This window comes from Equus asinus, chromosome X (assembly GCF_041296235.1).
Source record: "Equus asinus isolate D_3611 breed Donkey chromosome X, EquAss-T2T_v2, whole genome shotgun sequence".
Classification (NCBI taxonomy): Eukaryota; Metazoa; Chordata; class Mammalia; order Perissodactyla; family Equidae; genus Equus; species Equus asinus.
The window spans coordinates 139921240-139942463 of record NC_091820.1 but is presented as its reverse complement, the minus strand read 5'-3'; the positions used below and the strand labels follow the sequence as shown (position 1 = coordinate 139942463).

Genomic DNA, 21224 nt, shown 5'->3' with positions numbered 1-21224 from the left:
CATAATAGCCAACAGGTGAAAATGACCCAAATGTCCATTGACTGACGGATAAACAAAATGTGGTCTATCCACACAATGGAATATTATTCAGCCACAAAAAGAACAGAAGTACTAATATATTTGCTACAGCATGAGTAAACCTTGAAAACACGCTAAGTGAAAGAAGCCAGACACAAAAGGCAACATATTGTATGATTACATTTATATGAAATGTTCACAATAGGCAAATATATAGACACAGAAAATAGATTAGTTATTACCAGAGATTGGAGGGAAGTGTGAATGGGGAGTTGCTTCTTCACGGGTACTGGATTTCCTTTTGGAGTGATGGAAATATTCTGGAACCAGATAGCGGTAAATGTACTAAATACCACTGAATTTTACACTTTAAAATGGTTCAGGTGGTAAATTTACATTTTACCACAATAAAAAGAAGCCATAAGACACATACATTACCATAATAAGAGTGATGAACTGACAGCTGATTTCTAAACAATAATTAAAACCAGAAGATAATTAATGGTATCTACATGATGCTGAAAGAAAAAATTTGAAACCTCTCTCCAAAAGAAAATCTAGTGAAAATTTCTTTCATTTGTTAAAGCAAAAACTAAAAAATTTTCCAACATACATGAGTGATTTTACCACTCAGTAACATTTTACCACTCAGCCGACAGAAAACATAAGAGGATATTTATTAATCTTATGCCAGTAAATTTGGAAAATTAGGTAAAATAGATTAATTCCTAGTAAATATAACTTACTCAAGAAAGCACAGAAAACCTTAAAACTCCCATAACCTTCGAGAAATTGAATTGCTATTAAAAAATCTTCCTACAAAGAAAACTCCAGATCCAGATGGCTACACTAAATACTCTGCAAATTTTCAAGGTAGAAGTAATACCAATATTACAAAGATTCTTCCAGAAAATGGAAAAAGACTGTACATTACCCAACTCTTTATGATAACAAAACCCAACAAGAACAATTTCGTTGGAAAGGAAAATAATAGGCCAATTTTATTCATGAACATAGATCCAAAACAAAATATTAGCAATATATATCCAAGTTGGATTTATCCTAGGAATATGAGGTAAGCTTAATGTTAGAAAATGAACTTAATCCACCATGTTAATAGGCTAAAAGATTATATGACCAATAAATGCAGGAAAAAACATTTCATAAAATTCAGCATCTATTCTTAACGAAAAAAATAGCAAACTAAGACTAGAAGGGAAATTATTTAATCTGATAAAGGGTATTCACAAAAATCTTAGAGCAAATATTGTATTTTAGGTGAAACACAGAAAGCTTTCCCTGTTGAGACTGGGAATAAGAAAAGGAGGCCCACCGTACCAGTTATCTATTGCTGCATAACAAACCACCCCAAAACTTAGTTACAATTTTGAGGATCAGGAATTTAGGTTGAGCTGGCTGGCTGGTTTGTCTGTGATCCATATAATGTCAGTGGGGATGGATGGACAGATCTACTTCCTAGATGGCTTCTTTGCTCACATGTCTGGTACCCTTGGTTTTCTTGGTCTGGCACCTTGGTTTTACCCTTGACCTTTCTATACACATGGTGTCTTTTCAGGGCCTTTCCACATGTTGTGGGCTTCTCACAACATGATGGTCTTAGGATAGTCACTCCTCTTACTTAAGAGCTAGATTCCAAGAAACCAAAGTAGAAGCTGTCAGTCCTCTTGAAAAGGCCAGGCAGAACTGGCACAGCATCACTTCTGCCATACTCTATCAGTGCAAAGAATCAGTGGCCAGCCCTGATGTAAAATAAAACAAAGTATACCTACATCTCCATTGGAGGAATGTCAAAAATTCATAACCATCTTTAATCTGCCACATCCACTTTTGTTAGAAACCGTATTGGATGTCCTAAGTGGTGCAGCAAGATAAGAAAAAGAAATAAAACGTGTAAGAACTGGAAAAGATGAAACAAACTCTCATAATATGTGGAAGATATGATGGCATACATAGAAAATCCAAAAGAACCTATCTAAGTGTCTATCTAAATTGTTAGAATTGATAAAATAATTTTGCAAGTTTACTGAAAACAAAGTCAATACAAAATTTAATTGTATTTCTATATGCCAGAAACAAATAGTTGGAAAAATAGTTTAAAATAGAATTTAAAAATTCCAAGTACTGAGTTGCACATTCTCATCAGATAATAGCAGCTGCCTAAATCTCTCCATAGAATACTAGAAGTTTCAGTTTACAAGTAAGTAGGAAATAAACATGCAAAGCTAGCTGCCCTAGCTCCAGAGCTCACTCTGGAGAGAGTCCAGGAGAGACTGTGCAAAAAAGAGGAAGGGTCAGTGTGAGACCTAGTGGTGATAGAACACAGATCAAATCACTTCTGGAAAGAGGCAGTCTCGCCTTCAGTGATGAAATACTGATATTTGAGAACTGCTGGATCATAGCGTTGGCTTCTGGAGAACCGAAAGGAAAGGGATTGAGACGTGGGACTAGAGGTGGCAGATTTGGAAAGGCATCGGTTCTGATGAAGAGGGATACATTTTTTGGAGGCTTGGTGATGAACAAAAAGAGAAATCAAATGGTGGAAATTAAGTCTCCTGTAAAACCAAAAACAAATCACCAAAGCACAAGACACAAACCTCTTCCCGTCCCATCTGTTAAAGAAATTGCACTGCACTTTATCAGCAGTAGAGGGTGCTCCTGGATTAAGAAACCTCATAAGTCGTCCAAATTTATCTCTGCCTACATAAAACTGCTTCTTATTGCTAGAACAAGAAAATATAAGGCATTTCTAAATGAACAGAAAATGGCAGATGAGGTAAAAGGTATTATTCTTGATTTTTCACTCCCTCCTTACTTGAAAACTCCATTGACTTTGGGCTTGGCAACAGGACTCCTTTTGACCAAGGGAATGTAAGTCGACATGACATTCACCACTTCCGAACAGAAGTTTTAAATGTGATTTTGTGTTTGCCTCTGCCCTCTTCCATGAGATAAAAATGTCCAGTCTGAGAAGACACACTGTACATGAGCCTCAGCCTGGAGCAGAGCTTTAACCAACCAACACTTTTTAAAAAAAATTTATTTATTTATTGTGATCAATAATAGTTTGTAACATTGTGAAATTTCAGTTGTACATTATTATTTGTCAGACACCATATAAGTGTGCCCCTTCACCCCTTGTGCCCACCTCCCACCCCTCCTTCCCCCTGGTAACCACTAAACTGTTCTCTTTGTCTATAAATTTATCTTCCATAAATGAGTGAAATCATACAGTGTTTGTCTTTCTCTGTCTGGCTTATTTCAGTTAACATAATACCCTGAAGGTCCAGCCATGTTGTTGCAAATGGGATGATTTTCTCTTTTTTAATGCCTGAGTAGTATTCCATTGTATATATATATATATATACACACCACATCTTCTTTATCCAATCCTTGGTTGATGGGCACTTGGGTTGCTTTCACGTCTTGGCTATTGTGAATAATGCTACAAGGAATATAAGCCTCTTTGTATTGTTGATTTCAAGTTCTTTGGATAAATACCCAGTAGTGAGATGGCTGGATCATATGGTATTTCTATTTTTAGTTTTTTGAGAAATCTCCATACTGTTTTCCATAGTGCCTGCGCTAGTTTGCATTACTACCTGCAGTGTATGAGGGTCCCCTTTTCTCCACAACCTCTCCAACATTTGTTACTTTTTGTCTTGGTGATTGTGGCCATTCAAACATGCGTAAGGTGATATCTAAGTGTGGTTTTGGTTTGCATTTCCCTGATGATTAGTGATGTTGAGCATCTTTTCATGTGCCTATCAACCATCTGTATATCTTCTTTGGAAAAATGTCTGTTCATCTCCTCTGCCCATTTTTTGATTGGATGGTTTGTTTTTTTGTAGTTCAGTTGTATGAGTTCTTTATGTATTATGGAGATTACCGTTTGTTGGATAGATGATTTGCAAATATTTTCTCCCAGTTGGTGGGCTGTTTTTTTTGTTTTGATCCTGGTTTCCTTTGCCTTCCAGAAGCTCTTTAGTCTGGTGAATTCCCACTTGTTTATTTTTTCTTTTGTTTCCCTTGTCCAAGTAGACATGGTATTTGAAAAGATCCTTTTAAGGCTGATGTCAATGTGTGTACTGCTTATATTTTCTTCCAGAGGTTTTATGGTTTTGGGAATTACCTTCAAGTCTTTGGTCCATTTTGAGTCTATTTTTGTGTATGGAGAGAGATAATGGTCAACTTTCATTCTTTTGCATGTGGCTGTCCAGTTTTCCAACACCATTTATTGGAGAGGCTTTCCTTTCTCCATTGTATGTTCTTGGCTCCTTTGTCGAAGATTAGCTGTCCATAGATATGTTGTTTTATTTCTGGGCTTTCAATCCTGTTCCATTGATCTGTGTGCCTTTTCTTGTACTAGTACCATGCTGTTTTGATTACTGTGGCTTTGTAGTACATTTTGAAGTCTGGGATTGTGATGCCACCAGCTTTGTTCTTGTTTCTCAGGATTGCTTTGGTTATTCGGGGTCTTTTATTGCCCCATATGAATTTTAAGATTCTTTGTTCCATTTCTGTGAAGAACATCATTGGGATTCTGATTGGAATTGCATTGAATCTGTGGATAGCTTTAGGGAGTATGGACATTTTAACTGTGTTTATTTTTCCAATCCATGTGAATGGAATATCTTTCTATTTCTTTATGTCATTATAGATTTCTTTCAATAATGTCTTATAGTTTTCCTTGTATAGGTCTTTCACCTTCTCGGTTCAATTTATTCCTAGATATTTTATTCTTTGTGTTGCGATTGTAAATGGGATTGTATTCTTGAGTTCTTGTTCTGTTAGTTCGTTATGGGAGTATAGAAATGCAACTGATTTTTGTAAGTTGATTTTGTACCTTGCAACTTTACTGTAGTTATTGATTATTTCTAATAGTTTTCTGATGGATTCTTTATGGTCTTCTATATATAAAATCATGTTGTCTGCAAACAGCGAGAGTTTCAATTCTTCATTGCCTATTTGGATTCCTTTTATTTCTTTTTCTTGCCTAATTGCTCTGGCTGAAACCTCTAGTACTATGTTGAATAAGAGTGGTAAGAGTGGGCATCCTTGTCTTGTTCCTGTTCTGAGAGGGGTGGCTTTCTGTTTATCCCCATTGAGTATGATGGTGGCTGTGGGTTTGCCAGTTATGGCCTTTATTATGTTGAGGTACTTTCACTCTACACCCATTTTATTGAGAGTTTTTATCATGAGTGGATGTTGGATCTTGTCAAATGCTTTCTCTGCATCTATTGAGATAATCATGTGGTTTTTGTTCCTCATTTTGTTAATGTGGTGTATCACATTGATTGATTTGCAGATGTTGAACCATCCCTGTGTCCGTGATATGAATCCCACTTGATCATGGTGTATGATCTTTTTAATGTATTGCAGTATTCAATTTGTCAATATTTTGTTGAGGATTTTTGCATCTAGGTTCATCAGCGATATTGGGCTGTAATTTTCCTTCTCTGTGTTGTCCTTGTCTGGCTTTGGGATCAGGGTGATGTTGACCATGTAGAAAGTTTTAGGAATTTTTCCATCTTCCTCAATGTTTTGGAATAGTTTGAGAAGAATAGGTATTAAATATTCTTTGAATGTTTGTTAGAATTCTCCAAAGAAGCCACCTGGTCCTGGACTTTTATTTTTGGGGAGGTTTTTGATTACTGTTTCAATTTCTTTACTTGTCATTGGTCTATTCAGGTTCTCTATTTCTTCTTGATTCAGTTTTGGGAGGTTGTAAGAGTCAAAGAATTTATCCATTTCTTCAAGATTGTCCAGGTTGTTGGCATACAGTTTTTCATAATATTCTCTTATAATCTTTTGTATTTCTGCAGTATCTGTTGTGATTTCTCCTCTTTCATTTTTAATTTTATTTATTTGAGCCTTCTCTCTTTATTTCTTAGTGAGTCTGGATAAAGGTTTGTCAATTTTGCTTTTCTCCAAGAACCACCTCCTTGTTTCATTGACCCTTTCTACAGTCTTTTTGTTTCAATTTCATTTATTTTTGCTCTAATTTTTATTATTTCCCTCCTTCTGCTGAGTTTGGGCTTTGTTTGTTCTTCTTTTTCTAATTCTGTTAGGTGTAGTTTAAGATGTCTTATTTGAGATTTTTCTTGTTTGTTAACATGGGCCTATATTTCTATAAATTTCCCTCTTAGGACTGCTTTTGCTGCATCCCATATAAGTTGGTATGGTGTGTTCTTGTTCTCATTTGTCTCCAGATATTTTTTTATTTCTCCCTTTATTCCTGTGATGATCCATTGGTTGTTCAGTAGCATGTTGTTTAGTCTCCACATTTTTGTTCCTTTCCCAGCTTTTTTCTTGTTATTGATTTCTAGTTGCATAGCATTATGGTCAGAAAAGTTACTAGATATGATTTCAATCTTCTTAGATTTATTGAGGTTTGCCTTGTTTCCCAATATATGGTGTATCTTTGAGAATGTTCCATGTGCACTTGAGAAGAGTGTATATTCTGCTGTTTTCGGATGGAGAGTTCTGTGTATATCCATTAAATCCATCTGATCTAGTTTTTCATTTAATTCCATTATTTCCATGTTGATATTTTGTCTGGATGATCTATCCATTGATGTAAGTGGGGTATTGAGGTCCCCTACTATGATTATGTTATTATTAATATCTCCTTTTAGATTTGTTAATAGTTGCTTTATGTACTTTGGTGCTCCTGTGTTGGGTGCATGTATGTTTATAAGTGTTATGTCTTCTTGGTGGAGTGTCCCTTTGATCATTATATACTGCCTGCCATCTTTGTCTCTCCTTAATTGTTTTGTCTTGAAATCTACTTTGTCTGTTGTAAGTATGGCAATACCTACTTTCTTTTGTTTGCCATTAGCTTGGAGTATTATCTTCCACTCCTTTACTCTGAGCCCATATTTGTCTGTGGAGCTGAGATGTGTTTCCTGGAGGCAGCAGATTGTTGGGTCTTGTTCTTTAATCCATCCTGCCACTCTTTGTCTTTTGATTGGAGAATTCAGTCCATTTTCATTTAGAGTGATTATTGATATATGAGGGCTTATTACTGCCATCTTATTGCTCGTTTTCCAGTTCTCCTGCATTTCTTTTGTTTCTCATCCCATGTGTTTTGAACTACCAATTCAATTAGGTAGTTTTCTATGGTGATTTTCTTCATTTTCTCCTTGTATGAGAGACATATATGTCTCTGTTCTAATTGTTTGTTTGGTGGTTACCATTAGGTATGTATAAAAAAATCTCAAAGATGAGACAGTCCATTTTCTGATAGACTCTTATTTCCTTAGACTATGCCGATTCCATCCTTTTCCTCTTCCCATTCTAAGGTATTTATGTCATGTCTTATTCCATCTTGTGTTGTGAATTTGTTGTTAAAATGATGAGATTATTTTTATTTTGTTGTTTTCCTTCTCTTTATCCTTAATGTTAAAGTTGAGTGTTGACTAACCTGATCTGATAGAGAGCTGCCATTTTCTGATTATTGCCTTCCTGTTCATCTTCTTGCTCAGGGCTTTGTAGCCCTTTTCCTATTTTATTTTTCAGTTATGAAGGCCTTCTTGAGGATTTCTTGTAGGGAGTGTCTTGTCGTGATTAACTCCCTTAGCTTTTGTTTATTTGGGAAAGTTTTTATTTCCCCGTCATATCTGAAGGCTATTTTTGCTGGATAGAGTAGTCTTGGATGAAAGTTTCTATCTTTCAGAATTTTGAACATATCATTCCACTCTCTCCTAGCCTGTAAGGTTTCTGCTGAGAAATCTGCTGAAAGCCTGATATGGGTTCCTTTGTAGATTATACTCTTCTGCCTTGTTGCCCTTAATACTTTTTCTTTGTCATTGACTTTTGCCAGCTTTACTACTATATGCCTTGCAGTAGGCCTTTTTACATTGATGAAATTAGGAGATACACTGGCTTCATTCATTTGTATTTCCAGCTCTTTCCCCAGGTTTTGGAAGTTCTCAGCTATTATTTCTTTCTGCTTTCTGCTCCATTCTCCTTCTCTTCCCCCTCTTGAATACCTATAATCCTTATGTTGCATTTCCTAATTGAGTCACATATTTCTCTGAGAGTTTCTTCCTTTCTTTTTAGTTTTAGTTCTCTCTTCTCCTCCATCTGAAGCATTTCTATATAACTATCTTCTAAATTGTTATTTTGCTCCTCCATATTGTCAACTCTGTTGTTTAGGGAATCCAGATTTTTCTTTATCTCATCCATCGTGGTTTTCATCTCCAACAGTTCTGATTGGTTCTTCTTTAAAGTTTCAGTCTCTTTTGTGAAGAAGCTCCTGAATTCGTTAATTTGTCTTTCTGTGTTTTCTTGCAACTCACTGAGATTTTTTATGATAGCTATTTTGAATTCTTTGTCATTTACGTTATGAATTGCTGTGTATTCAGGGTTGGTTTCTGGGTACTTGTCACTTTCCTTCTTGTCTGGAGATTTAATGTACTTTCTCATACTGCTTGATGGTGTGGATTTTTGCCTCCGCATGGTGTTAGTATCTGGTTGCAGCTTCCACCTGCCACTTCTGGGTGAGGATCAGGCACTGTGTATTCTGGGCCCAGCATGATCTGGGGCTCCCCAGCTCCAGCCACTGACTTCTTTTCTCTCTGTGTGATGCTCTGACCAACAGCAGATCTGGGGCACCAGGAAAGGGGAGGGGTGCTTTCTTTCACTTGTGCTTCCCCCAGCCTCCGCTTCTCTCTCTATGCAGAGCTCTGGGCAATGAGAGGGCTGGAGTTCCAGGTGGGGGAAGGGGAGCCTTCTTTCACCTGTGCCCCTTTCCCAGCCCCTGCCCCTGTCTCTGTGTGGCACTCTGGGTGATCCCGGAGACCTACACAGCTTTCCTAGCCCCCACCTCTCTCTCCCCACTGTGCTCTGAGTGATGCCAGAGACCTGCACGCCTTTCTCAGATGCTGCTTCTCTCTCCACTTGGTGCTCTGGGCAATCAGAGGGCTGGAGTGCTGGGCAGGGGGAGGGACACTCTCTTTCTTCTATGTGATCCCAGCGTTCTCTCTGGGCCCTCACCAACTGCTGTCCTGGGGTGCTAGTTTGGTGGAGACATCCCCACAATAGCTCAGTCTCCTGTATGTGTGGGGCTTTCCCTCGGGCTGTGAGGGAACTTGGAGAGTAATGGTGTTCCTGTGGAAGGCCACCCCTCCGCCTTTCCTCTCAGAGCCCTGCACTGTACCAAGGTAGCTGGCTGCCATAGGGAAGAAAGCAGTTCCCCTTACCAGCTCCCACTTCCTCCAGAGGATCCAGCCCCACCACCTTCAGACGTATGGCTGTGTGGGTCTCTCAGACATCTTTTGTGTTGTGTGAATGTTCTCTGTAGGTGCATGAATGTCCTTTTGGTCATACTTTAGAAGGGGGAGTTCAAGGGGAGAGCTCAGTCTGCCATAATGCTGATGTCACTCCTTCCCAACCAATACTTTTTGAACATTCAGACTTAATTTTCCCAAAGCTTCACCTGGTTCACAGGTAGGCTTACCTCCAAAGTCCCAGAGTGGCAAGATGTCTTGTCTTAGACTCTCTTCCCTCTTCTTTCTCCGTGTCTGTACCCCCTACCGGCGGAGTAGCCAGGCTACACTAAATTGCGTGCCTTGCTGTGTGGCTTTTGTTATCATTATGAAGTTCCTACCAACGTGTGAAACTAGCTTATCTGACTCATGACTGTAGGTACCATTTATTGAGCACTTAGTATGAACTCTTCTTGCAATAGCAAATGCACTGATGAGAGAGTCAGCTGGCTGAAGCCTGACTCCCACATCCAGATGGCCCAACACACAGATGCTGTGTATAACCTAGGACAAAAAACCCATTCTCACTCAGATTTTGGCAAGTGGATGAGAACATTCCAGATATAAGGCATAGCTGGAGCAAAGGCCTCTACAGCAGGCAAGAGAGTACTGTTAATTCTAAATGTCACAGCCACTTTCCTAGGCCCAGATGCATAGGACACAGAGTCATCTAGTCACCTCCAAGGGTTCAATCCTGGACTCCTGGAAACATGGACTACTGAATAGGAAGTGAAAAAAAAGTCTGTGCTTTGTGATGGATGCCAAGAAGGGTGAGGGCCAAGTTGGGGAAGGAGCTACAGGTAAGTGAGTGACAGAGTAGGAGGCCAATGGACCTGAAGAGCCTGGTGGGGGATGGGAGTATAAACATTATCATTTTTTTCTAACTAATAAATGCTATCTTTCCTCTTTCAGGTTTTTCAGGGAAATAAAGACTCCTTCACACCTGTGGTGAACTCTCTAGATCCACCTTTACTGACTCGCTACCTTAGAATTCACCCCCAGAGCTGGGGGCACCAGATTGCCCTGAGGCTAGAGGTTCTGGGCTGCGAGGCACAGCAGCTGTACTGAGAGGGGACCAGGCTGTTCCCTAACTTCAGTCCCGCATCCCTCTCAGGGTTGCCTTCTGTCCTTGACTGGCCTCTGGGTTACTTCCTGCCCAACACTGCCCATGGCACCATCATTTTTCTATGCATTTAAACTATACAGTCCTAGTAAACACTGCCCTGAAGCCTCCCAAAGAAATTGTCATTAATCCTGCATTTTCTGGGAGTGTTGCATCTAGTTTAACCCTTGCCCATTTGCTGCAGCTGCTCCCAGCTTTGCCCCTCCTTCCAATGGAACTAGGCCAGAAGAAATAAGAAAACCCACCTGGAAAGCATTCTCCTCCTGACAATTAGGTCTCTCACACAGCCACCAGTTCCTCCTCTGTGGAAAAACAATGTGTTTAAAGTTGGCAGAAGATATTCATCATGTAAGCATTTCAGATTAGGCTTCCAACATTTAAAATAGAACTCTTGGGGCTGGCCCGGTAGCATAGTGGTTAAGTTCATGCACTCTGCTTTGGCAGCCCAGGGTTTGTGGGTTCTGATCCTGGGCATGGACCTACACACCACTCATCAAGCCAGGCTGTGGTAGCATCCCACATACAAAATAGAGGAAGATTGGCACAGATGTTAACTCAGCAACAATCTTCTTCACTAAAATAAAAAAAGGAAAAAAAGAAAAAATAAGATAAAACTCTCATTTATTATCCTGGTCAAACATGGAGCAAAACGTGTTTGGGGATCATATCACCACAGACTTGAAGTCAAAAAGAGATAAGAACTACTACGTTAAAGTCTATTTTTGCCTCCCTACAGATAGATACAGTTATCTTATTTAGTCATCTTGGGGTATTGTTAGGGGCACATTGTTTCCTCAAAAACTAGTGCTCTTAACCCAAGGCTCATAAATGGGATTCAAGAGCCCCCAAATCTCCTGAAATTACCTGCAACATGATGTATGAATACATATGTGCATTTTTCTGACAGGAGTGTCCAAACATTTACATTCAGATTTTTAAAGGAGGGAATAACTTTAAAAGAGGTCAGTTTGATCTCAGAGGGATATGAAAATTAACCATTTGGTCCTAATTCTAATCAACAAAAAAATAATCGCTTAGGATCACAGAAGTATTGGAAAACTTGAAATAAAATGACAATGTCCCCTTGAAATTTTTGGTGACCAAGAAAGGTAATGATCATAGTAAGCTTCTAAAGGACATATTTTTAATATTTCCACAGAAAAATGAGAAAAATCCATGGCTATCTGGGATAGGAGATACAACATTATAATTCTAATAATGCACTCATTTTACTCCCACCCACAGCTAATTTCCTGCTGAAACGACACAACAAAAACGTAACGGGAAATTCTATACCATGATTGAAAACTGGAGTCCCACTCACACGGTTGAAATGTGAAGGAGTCAGGAGAACATTGAGCTGGTGAAAGCAGAGAGCAAACCCTCCAGTCTGCTGCATCCACCACTCAAAAGGACCCCTCCATCTTGGCCCATGCCTGATAGATAAGGTTGTGAAGGGTTTGCTACTCCTTACATCTGCCTGCTCCTTCACGTTGACTACACAAACATCCCCTGGATGTTAAAGGGGGCTAGAGGCAAGGATAAGCCAGAGAGCAGTTGGAGAAAGCATCCAAGATTTGCAATCCTGGGCAATCTGAAAACAGGAGTTCCTAGTATAAGAGAAATAAGAGAAAAATGTATTACAATCTCAGAAAAGGCAAGGGAATAGTTGCTTTTTTTCCCCATGCTAATGCATTTTCTTTTTCTTTCTTTCTTTCTTTCTTTTTTTTTTTTTTTGAGGAAGATTAGCCCTGAGCTAACATCTGCCACCAATCCTCCTCTTTTTGCTGAGGAAGACTGGCCCTGAGCTAACAGCCATGCACATATTCCTCTACTTTATATGTGGGACGCCTACCACAGCATGGCTTGCCAAGCAGTGCCATATCCACACCTGGGATCCGAACTGGTGAACCCCGGGCCACCGAAGCAGAACGTGCGCACTTAACCACTGCGCCACCGGGCTGGCCCCACGCATTTTCTAATAATCCTGCTTGACTCTGATCTGACCTTTTGGGGATCAGAAAATAGCTGTCACAGTATAACCACAATCCACAACTGATGAAGGTGCAAATGGTTTGTAGTCCTATAAGATTCAGTTAAGGTTAGAGATTAATTTACAGACATCAATAAGTTGTTATGCTTTATAACCTGGCAGAGAAGTTAATCCCAAAGGTGACATGATTTTATTTCCTGTAGGAGGTTAACCACTCTTCTGTTTGACTTAATAATCTTGTTTTGGCATTCCTCTCCCATTGACTATATAAATCTCTATTTCTCAAGTGCTTTCGGGACCAGCTCTTTTTTCTTCCTGCTGATTTTCTCAATAATGGGTTAAATAAAACATTGACACATACAAACAAATGCCTTGATGGTTGTGTTTTTTTATACTGGAAATAAAAATGTGAACAATGGTATTAAAAAAACCAAATAGAGGTACTGAGTAGCAGGATGGACACTTTAGAAAACGAAATTAGTGAGTTAGAAAACCAGATTAAATTGAACACAGAGTAAAAAGTGATATAATTTATGAGAGGTGAAATAAAATTTAAAAAATTAGAAATGAAGCCTTGATCCAGGAGAAGAGCTTATATAAAAGAGACTGAGAGAGACATGAGGAGTTACTGTTCAATGGGCATAGAATTTTAGTTATGCTAGAGGAATAAGCTCGAGCTGTACAACATGGTGCCTGTAGTTATCAGTCTTATTCTTCCACATTATCCTTGGAATTTAACATTTTTGTTTTGTTCTAGTCTTTCTTTAATTCTGCCTTGCCTTGCACTAAGAGACTGATCTGAAGATTCAACTTTTTTAATTATTATTTCATCTCAAAGAAATTTTCTCCTGTTTTATTTGACCACAGGAGCTTTCGATTTTTATTGTGGTAAGTACACTTAATATAAGATCTATCCTCTTAACCAATTTTTAAGAGCATAATACGATATTGTTAACTACAGGTTATTCCATACTATTTTATAATGCTGGTTGAGTTATTTATAAGATCACTGAGATCATAGCAAGTTAATTATCAGAAGATTGGTGAGCAAGTTCAATCTCCTATGACAAATATAGTTTGTAACTTTAAGTGAGCAAATATAATTTACTGTCAAACATTTTCTCAAACATCATCTCAAGATTACAAGTTAATCTTTGGAAGATACATATTAAAACAAGTATATCTCTCAATGTTGTAGAAAAGCTTTATATCCTTTTTCATAAACAGACTATATAGAAACCCAGCTTTATGATGACAAGAGACACATTAAATATAGACTTGATTTTAAGGTTATAAACTGATTGTAACCATTTCTAACCTTCTTCCCTGGCTATCTAATCAAAAAGTAATGCCTGAATAAAATGTTCAAAACATCCTGTCAGAACAGATCAGCTACAAAGAAGAAAGAATTAGGGTGACATCGGTGGTTGTCACCTGTTCTTTGTGTACTTAGCATCCCTTCTTTTGGGAAACTGCTCCCCTCTCACTTGCACAGTATTCCGACGTGGTCCGTGTTTTGTGAACCAAGATTCCATTTTGTTCCTAAACTTTTGAATTTTGAGTTGGGTTTCTATCACTTGCAACCCAAAGAGTGCTTTCTAAACTTCATAACTCTCCATTGCAATCTTCTATTCAACAAGCTAATGAGGAAACATCTACAGAGATGTGAAGAAAACATTTTCTCAATGCAATCCGAGAATTTTCCAGCCAAAGTATGTATGGTCACACATCTCTACTTTTATGCCAACTTTTCTCCTATGCACAACATGTACACGTTCCCTCATGATCCCCTTCATCACTCATCACTCCTCCATCCCCCACTTTGCAACTGCTCTGATTTGTCATCCTCCCTCTTGCCTCTAGTCTTTTATAACACTGTTCCTTCTGTATCAAACAGTGTCTCCCTGACCCTTCACCAACCTACCGAATTCCTATTCATCTTTTAGTTCTCAGCTTAAATATTACTTAAACATAATCTCCTCTGGGGAGCTTTTTCCTCCTGTGAATCCTGCTTGTATTGGTTTCGTGGCCCTGCTCCCCAGTACTCCCACAGCAGCCTTGTATCATTGTTTTGAAGTTGCCTGAGGATGTCCAACCAAAAATGGTAAATTGAATGAAAACCTAGCCTTCACTCTCTTCTGAAACTCCAATAAAATAACCATAAAATTAAAAGGAGGGGAGGGGCTCCATAAATCCTTAAGGAAGAGGAGACCAGGGTAACAAAATTTTGGAAAGTAGAAAGACTACATGCAAGTGGTAACTAACTTAGAAATCCATAGAAAGCTGAATCCAAGACTGTAAGTTGACAGCAAAATGTAACTGGATTTACACTACAGAATCCTCCAAAACAACCAGGAATTGGTGGCTTTGAGTAATTCTGGAAATGGAGGTGAAGGTGGAGTGCTAAAGTAAGGAAGATTACTTGAGAAACTGTCTAATTATACCTTTTGAGAAGTAATTTAATCCTACAATCTTCCATTCAGCTCCACACAGCAAAACCAGCAGAAGTCTGGAGGTTTATTCTCTGAAGAGGTTAGAATAGAGAGTCTAGGAAATGGGAGATACCAAGCAAGGTTGAGGGTAGAGTCTATCTTACTGAAAACAGAAGGATCAAGATTGATTACTCAATCTTGTGACCCATTAACACTCTTTCCTTTCTTACCTCACAGATGGGGATTGCCATACTAGCAGGAGTAATTGACCCTGATCTTCATGAGGAGTTGGGGCTGCTGCTACAAAGTGGGAGCAGAGAGTACTATGCTTAGCACGCAAGTGATCTACTGGGGCAGCTCTTAGGACTAAATGCAGTATTGAGGGCTGTGGCTCATCCCACTAACACTCCTTTTATAAGTTTTCTAGAGATTGTGACCAACCAGAATCCTGGGGAAGCTGTGGCAGAAGGTAGTGAAAGGTAGTGAACCTAATGTGACAAATAAGTGGATTTGAGGGGTGCAAGAGGTAGATCACAGCAGATGCTGTAATTGCATTCTGTAATCTGTAATTGCCCAGATATCCTGGGATCCCTTTTACCAGTTCAGTGTTTGCACTTGTCCTGCTAACTGCTTTGGCTAATGGTTTCTACTTGCAATATTCTCCATGGGTCTGCCCTTGGGCTATCTAAGCTGCCTGACTCAGAGGTACTTGAGGGTTACTCAGCTCACTCCCCACCCGTGACAGGCCAGACCAAGGACTGACTGGAGCAAGGGTACAAATCTTGGATCCTGAAGGCAGGACATGCTCTGAGGTGCAAATTGCACTCCAGGGCACCCTATGAAATCAAGCTGCAGCGACATTTCATCTGAAAATACATTTTGTATAGCTCCTTCTTTTTTCCCATCCTGCTTCCTTCACTGCCTTATAGGTTTCTTCAGAGTGCACTCCTTAAGTAAATTACATGCACAGGAATTCCAGTCTCTGAACTCGCTTCTAGGCAACCCAAACTTAAAGCACTTCAATTATCAAGTTCTAAACACTTGTGTTAGTATTTTTATTGGGATTTTATTAAATTTATTGATTAATATATGGAGTGTTGAAATCTTTACAATATGGAATCACTCTGTTAAAAACTGATGGGGTAAGTAGCCTCTTAGATGGTCCCAATGATCCCTGCCTTCTGGTTATTCAAGCTTTCATGACATTTCCTCCCCATTAGTGTGGGCGGGACCTAGTAGCTCACTTCTAACCAACAGAATGTGGCAAAAGTGATGGGATGTTCCTTCTGATATTAGGTCACAAAAAGACTGTGACTTCCTTCTTACTCGCCCTCTTATTCTTTCTCACATGGAGCCCTCACTCTGAGGGAATCCAGTATGTTGCTAGCTGCCGCACTGAGAGGCCCACATGGCAAGGAACTGATGTCTCCAGCCAACAGTCAACAAGGACCTGAGGCCTGACAACAGCTTTTTAAGTGAGCTTGGAAGATTTCCCCCATCGAGGCTTGAGATGATTGCAGTACTGACTGATAACTTGATGGCAGCCCCATGAGAGACCCTGAGACAGAGGCACCCAGCTAAGTTATGTCCACCCAGATTATTGACACCCCAAAAACTGTAAGACAATAAATGCTTGTTGTTTTAAGCTACGAAGTTTTGGGGGTAATTCATTATGCTGCAATAAATAACAAATACAGATATTGGTAACTGGAAGTGAGGTGCTTCCAAAAAATAACCAAAAATATGAAAGTGGCTTTAGAACCAGGCACTGGGTGGAGTCTGGAAGAATTTTGAGGAGAATGTTAAAAAAAAACCTAACTTTCCTCATATAGACTGTTACTACAAATCTGGATTTTGAGGATGCTGCTGGTGAGGGCTCAGAAAGAAGTGTGGAACATGTCATTAGAAACTAGGTGAAAGAGGATCCTTGTTATATAGTGACAGAAAGTTTAGCAACACTATCACCTTTAGTAACTTGAAAAGTATGAAATGTGTCTAATGAACTGTGTGATCTAGCTAAGGAGATTTCCAAGTAAATTGTTGAAGATGCCACCTGGTTTCCTCTTGTTGGTTATAGTAAAATGTGAGAAGAGAAAGATGACTTGTAAAGACTGTTAAACGTGAATGAACAAGGACTTGAGGGTTTTGAAAAATCTCTGCCTCTCTGGACAGCAAAAGATGCTAAAATTGAGAAATGGCTTCTGAACAGAAATCACAACTGAATGATATCTCACCAACAATGAAAGCCAGAATACAGTGGAATATCTTCGATGTACTGAAATAAAATAACTGTTGACCTAAAAGTGTATACTCAGCAACTGTATCTTCCAACGGTGAAGGCAAAATGAAGACGTTTTCTGAAAAACAAAATATGGAAGTGTTTGCCACCAACAGATTTTCACAAAATGAAATTTTAAAGAATATATTTCAGTCATAAAGAAGGCGATCTCATATAGAATGTCTTAGGTGCAAGAATTAGCGAACAAAGAAAGAGTTATGTAGACAAAGCTAAATAAATATTGGCTGAATAAAGCAGCAACAACGTCTTGTGGTAATAAAAATAATCTCTAAAATACACAACAGCATATAAGTCAGGAGGAGATGATCAGAACTAAAGTGTTAAAGTCCTGTGGTTCAGAAGAGAAAGTAAAGGTATTGAACTGCTTTAGACTTTTCCCCACCATTTTAACTATTTTAAAGTGTGAAATTCAGTGGCTTTTAGTATGTTCAAAACATTGTGCAACCATCACCCCTATCTAGTTCCAGAACATTTTCATCACCCCCTAAAGAAATCTCGTACTTATTAAACATTAACTTCCCATTTTCCCCTCCTCCCAGCCCCTGGCAACCACTAATCTATTTTCTGTCTCTATGGACTTCCCTATTCTGGACATTTCATATAAATAGAATCATGAACTATGTGGCCTTTTTGTCTGGCTTCTTTCATTTATCATAATGTTTTCAAGGTTCATCCATGTTGTTGTGTGTCAATACTTCATTCCTTTTTATGGCTGAATGATATTCCATTGTGGATATACCGCATTTTGTTTATCCATTCATTTGTTGGTGGACATTTGGGTTGTCTCCACCTTTTGGCTGTTGTGAATAGTGCTGCTATAAACATTTGTGTACAAGTTTTTGTTTGAACACCTGTTTTCAGTTCTTTTGAGTTTCTGGGTCTTATGGTAATTTTTTTTTTTTAAAGATTTTATTTTTTTCCTTTTTCTCCCCAAAGCCCCCCAGTACATAGTTGTATATTCTTCGTTGTGGGTCCTTCTAGTTGTGGCATGTGGGACGCTGCCTCAGCGTGGTCTGATGAGCAGTGCCATGTCCGCGCCCAGGATTCGAACCGACGAAACACTGGGCTGCCTGCAGCAGAGCGCGCGAACTTAACCACTCGGCCACGGGGCCAGCCCCATTATGGTAATTTTATGATTAACTTATTGAGGAGCCACCAAATTTTTCCACAGCAGCCACACCATTTTAGATTCCCACCAGCAATGTATGAGGTTCCACTTTCTCTACATTTCCATCTCTAACATGGAGATTGTTATTTTCCATTTTTTTAACGGTCATCCTAGTGAGTGTGAAGTGGTATCTCACTGTGGTTTTGATTTGCATTTCCCTAATGGCTGATAACATTGATCATCTTTTCATGTGTTTATTGGCCATTTGTATATCTTCTTTGGAGAAACGTCTATTCAAGTCTTTTGCCCATTTTTTTAATTGGGTTGTCTTTTTGTTGTCGAGTTGTAAAGATTCTTTGTATATTCTTGATACTAGACTATTAGAAATATGATTTGGAAATATTTTCTCCCATTTTATGGGTTGTCTTTTCATCTCCTCATAGTGTCCTTTGATGTAAAAAATTTTAATTTTGATGAAGCCCAATTTATCTATTTTTTCTTTTGTTGCTTGTGCTTTTGGTGTTATATTTAAGAAACTATTGCCAAATCCAATGCCGTGAAAATTTACCCCTATATTTTCTGCTAAGAGTTTTATAGTTTTTGCTCTTATATTTATGTGTTTGATCCATTTCAAATTAATTTTTGTATATGATATGAGATAAAGTTCCAAATTCACTCTTTTGCATGATTTATTGAAGAGATGGTTCTTTCCTCATTAAATGGTCTTGGCACCCCCTACTCTTGTTGGAAATCAATTGACCATAAATTTTTGGGTTTAGTTCTGGATTCTCAGTCCTATTCTATTGATCTATATGTCCATCCTCATGCCAGTACCACAGTGTTTTAATGACTGTAGCCTTGTATTTAAGTTTCAAAATTGGGAAGTGTGAGTCCTCCAACTTTGTTTCTTTTTTGTAGATTGCCTTGGCTATTTAGGATCTCTTGCAATTCCAGGTGAATTTTAAGATGAGGTTGTCCATTTCTTCAAAAAAAAAAAAAGGCCATTGGGATTTTGATAGGGATTGCATTGGATTTGTAGATTGCTTTGGGGAGTATTGCCATCTTAACGATATTAAGTCTTCTAATTCAACATAAGAATTTTAAACAAGAAATAAAATCATTATTATTCCCAGACTGAAATAGTTGTGCACATTGAAAACCCAAAATAATCTACAGATAAGTTGTTCAAATTAATAAATCAACGTAGCAAGGCTTCTTGACAGAAGTTCAATATGAAAATTATGTCTATGTACTAGCAACAAAGTTAGAAAATAAAAATTTTAAAAGGTAACATTTACAATAGCGTCAAAAATACCTAGTACCTAGAAATGAATTGTATGAAAGATTTCCAAGAACTCTAATTAGAAAACTATAAAATATTCTTGGGAGACCTAGATAATTAGAAGGATATACTATATTCAAGGATTAGAAGATTCAATATTATAAAGATGTCAATTCTCCTCAAACTGATCTACAGATTCAACACAATCTCAGTGTAAATTCCAAGATTTTTTCCTGATGTAATTCAAGCATGTGGAAATGTAAAAGGCCAAAAATAGCCAAAATATTCCTGATACAAGACAGTAAGATTTAAGGCTACAGCAATTAAGACAATGTGGTATTCGCACAAGGATAGACCAATAGACCAGTGGAACATATTAGAGTCCAGAAGCAGACCCATACATATATGCACACCTGATTTATGACAAAATAGCTCTCCAGAGCAGTGGTACTGGGTCAATAAGAAATCCATATGAAAAAGTGAAATTTGACCCCTTCCTCACACTATATACAAAAAAAAAAATCAATTCCAGATTAAATAAAGCTCTATGAACAGCAAACAATAAAAACTCCAGGAGATAACAGCTTTGGGTTATGCACAGGTTTCTTAAACAGGACCCCAAAACCACTAACCATGAAGGAAAAGATTGATAAATTTGACTACATTTAGATTCAGATCTTCTGTTCATCCATAGAGTGGGAGAAAATATTTGTGTTATGTAAAATTGATAAAGGGATGTGTAGCAAATGGAATTCTCTTATGCTGTTCGTGGTATATTTATTTTGGAAAACAATCTGGCATTATCTACTGAAGTTGAACATACAGATAGCCTCTGGCAATTCTGTTGGGTGATGACCTAGGAGTAGAATTTCAAACTGGAAGCAACTCTTACTGTAGATATTTCCTAGTGGCTCATCTGAATTGTGGTAAAGTATTTCATTATATAGTATAGACCACAATTTATTTAATCCATTGCTTTTCTGATAGAACCCTGACTGATATATCATTTATGCCAGTTTTTCTACGGAAGTGATCATCTTTCTTATACAAATTAATTTGTAAGAGTTCTTTGCATGTTAAGAATCTTATCTGTCATATATGTTATAAAATGTATTAATTTTTCATTAATCTTTTATCTTTCTTTACAATATTTTGTTGTATGAAAGCTTTATATTTTTATGCAACAAATTATCAGTATTTTTATTTGTGGCTTTTGGGTTTCATGACATGCTTAGAGTAGCTTTTTCAACACTAAGATTATAAAAATATCCACCCATATGTTAATCCAATATGTGTATATATATATATATATATATTTTAAAGATTGGCACCTGAGCTAACAACTGTTGCCAATCTTTTTTTTCCCTGCTTTTTCTCCCCCAAATCCCCCCAGTATATAGTTGTATATTTTTTAGTTGTGAGTCCTTCTAGTTGTGGCAATGTGGGACGCCACCTCACCATGGCCTGATGAGCGGTGCCATGTCCGCGCCCAGGATCTGAACCAGCAAAACCCTGGGCCGCTGAAGTGGAGCACGGAAACTTAACCACTTGGCCATGGGGCCGGCCCCTGTATATGGTTTTATTTTTGTTTAGTCCTTGATCCATCTAGAATTTATTTTTGTGTGTAGGGCTCTCACTTCAGTGCATCCAAATAAAGAGTCAATCGTCATATTAAACCA

The 21224-nt window shown here is 38.2% G+C and overlaps 1 protein-coding gene across 11 annotated transcripts in view; it reads left to right on the top strand.

The window, feature by feature from the left end:
* F8 (coagulation factor VIII) overlaps nucleotides 1–21224 on the top strand; it is a 141694-nt gene that overhangs the window by 120080 nt on the left and 390 nt on the right. For 9 of the 11 annotated variants that reach the window (XR_011499948.1, XM_070503317.1, XM_070503316.1 and 6 more), the window contains one exon: nucleotides 10221–12792. Coding sequence is in view for 9 of the 11 variants with exons in the window: in XM_070503317.1 (XP_070359418.1) it covers nucleotides 10221–10376 (156 nt within the window). In the remaining 2 variants the exon portion in view is untranslated. Of the gene's footprint in view, nucleotides 1–10220; nucleotides 12793–13181; nucleotides 13376–21224 lie in introns of those variants that run through there. The other 2 variants (XR_011499947.1, XM_070503318.1) reach the window with 2 other exon arrangements.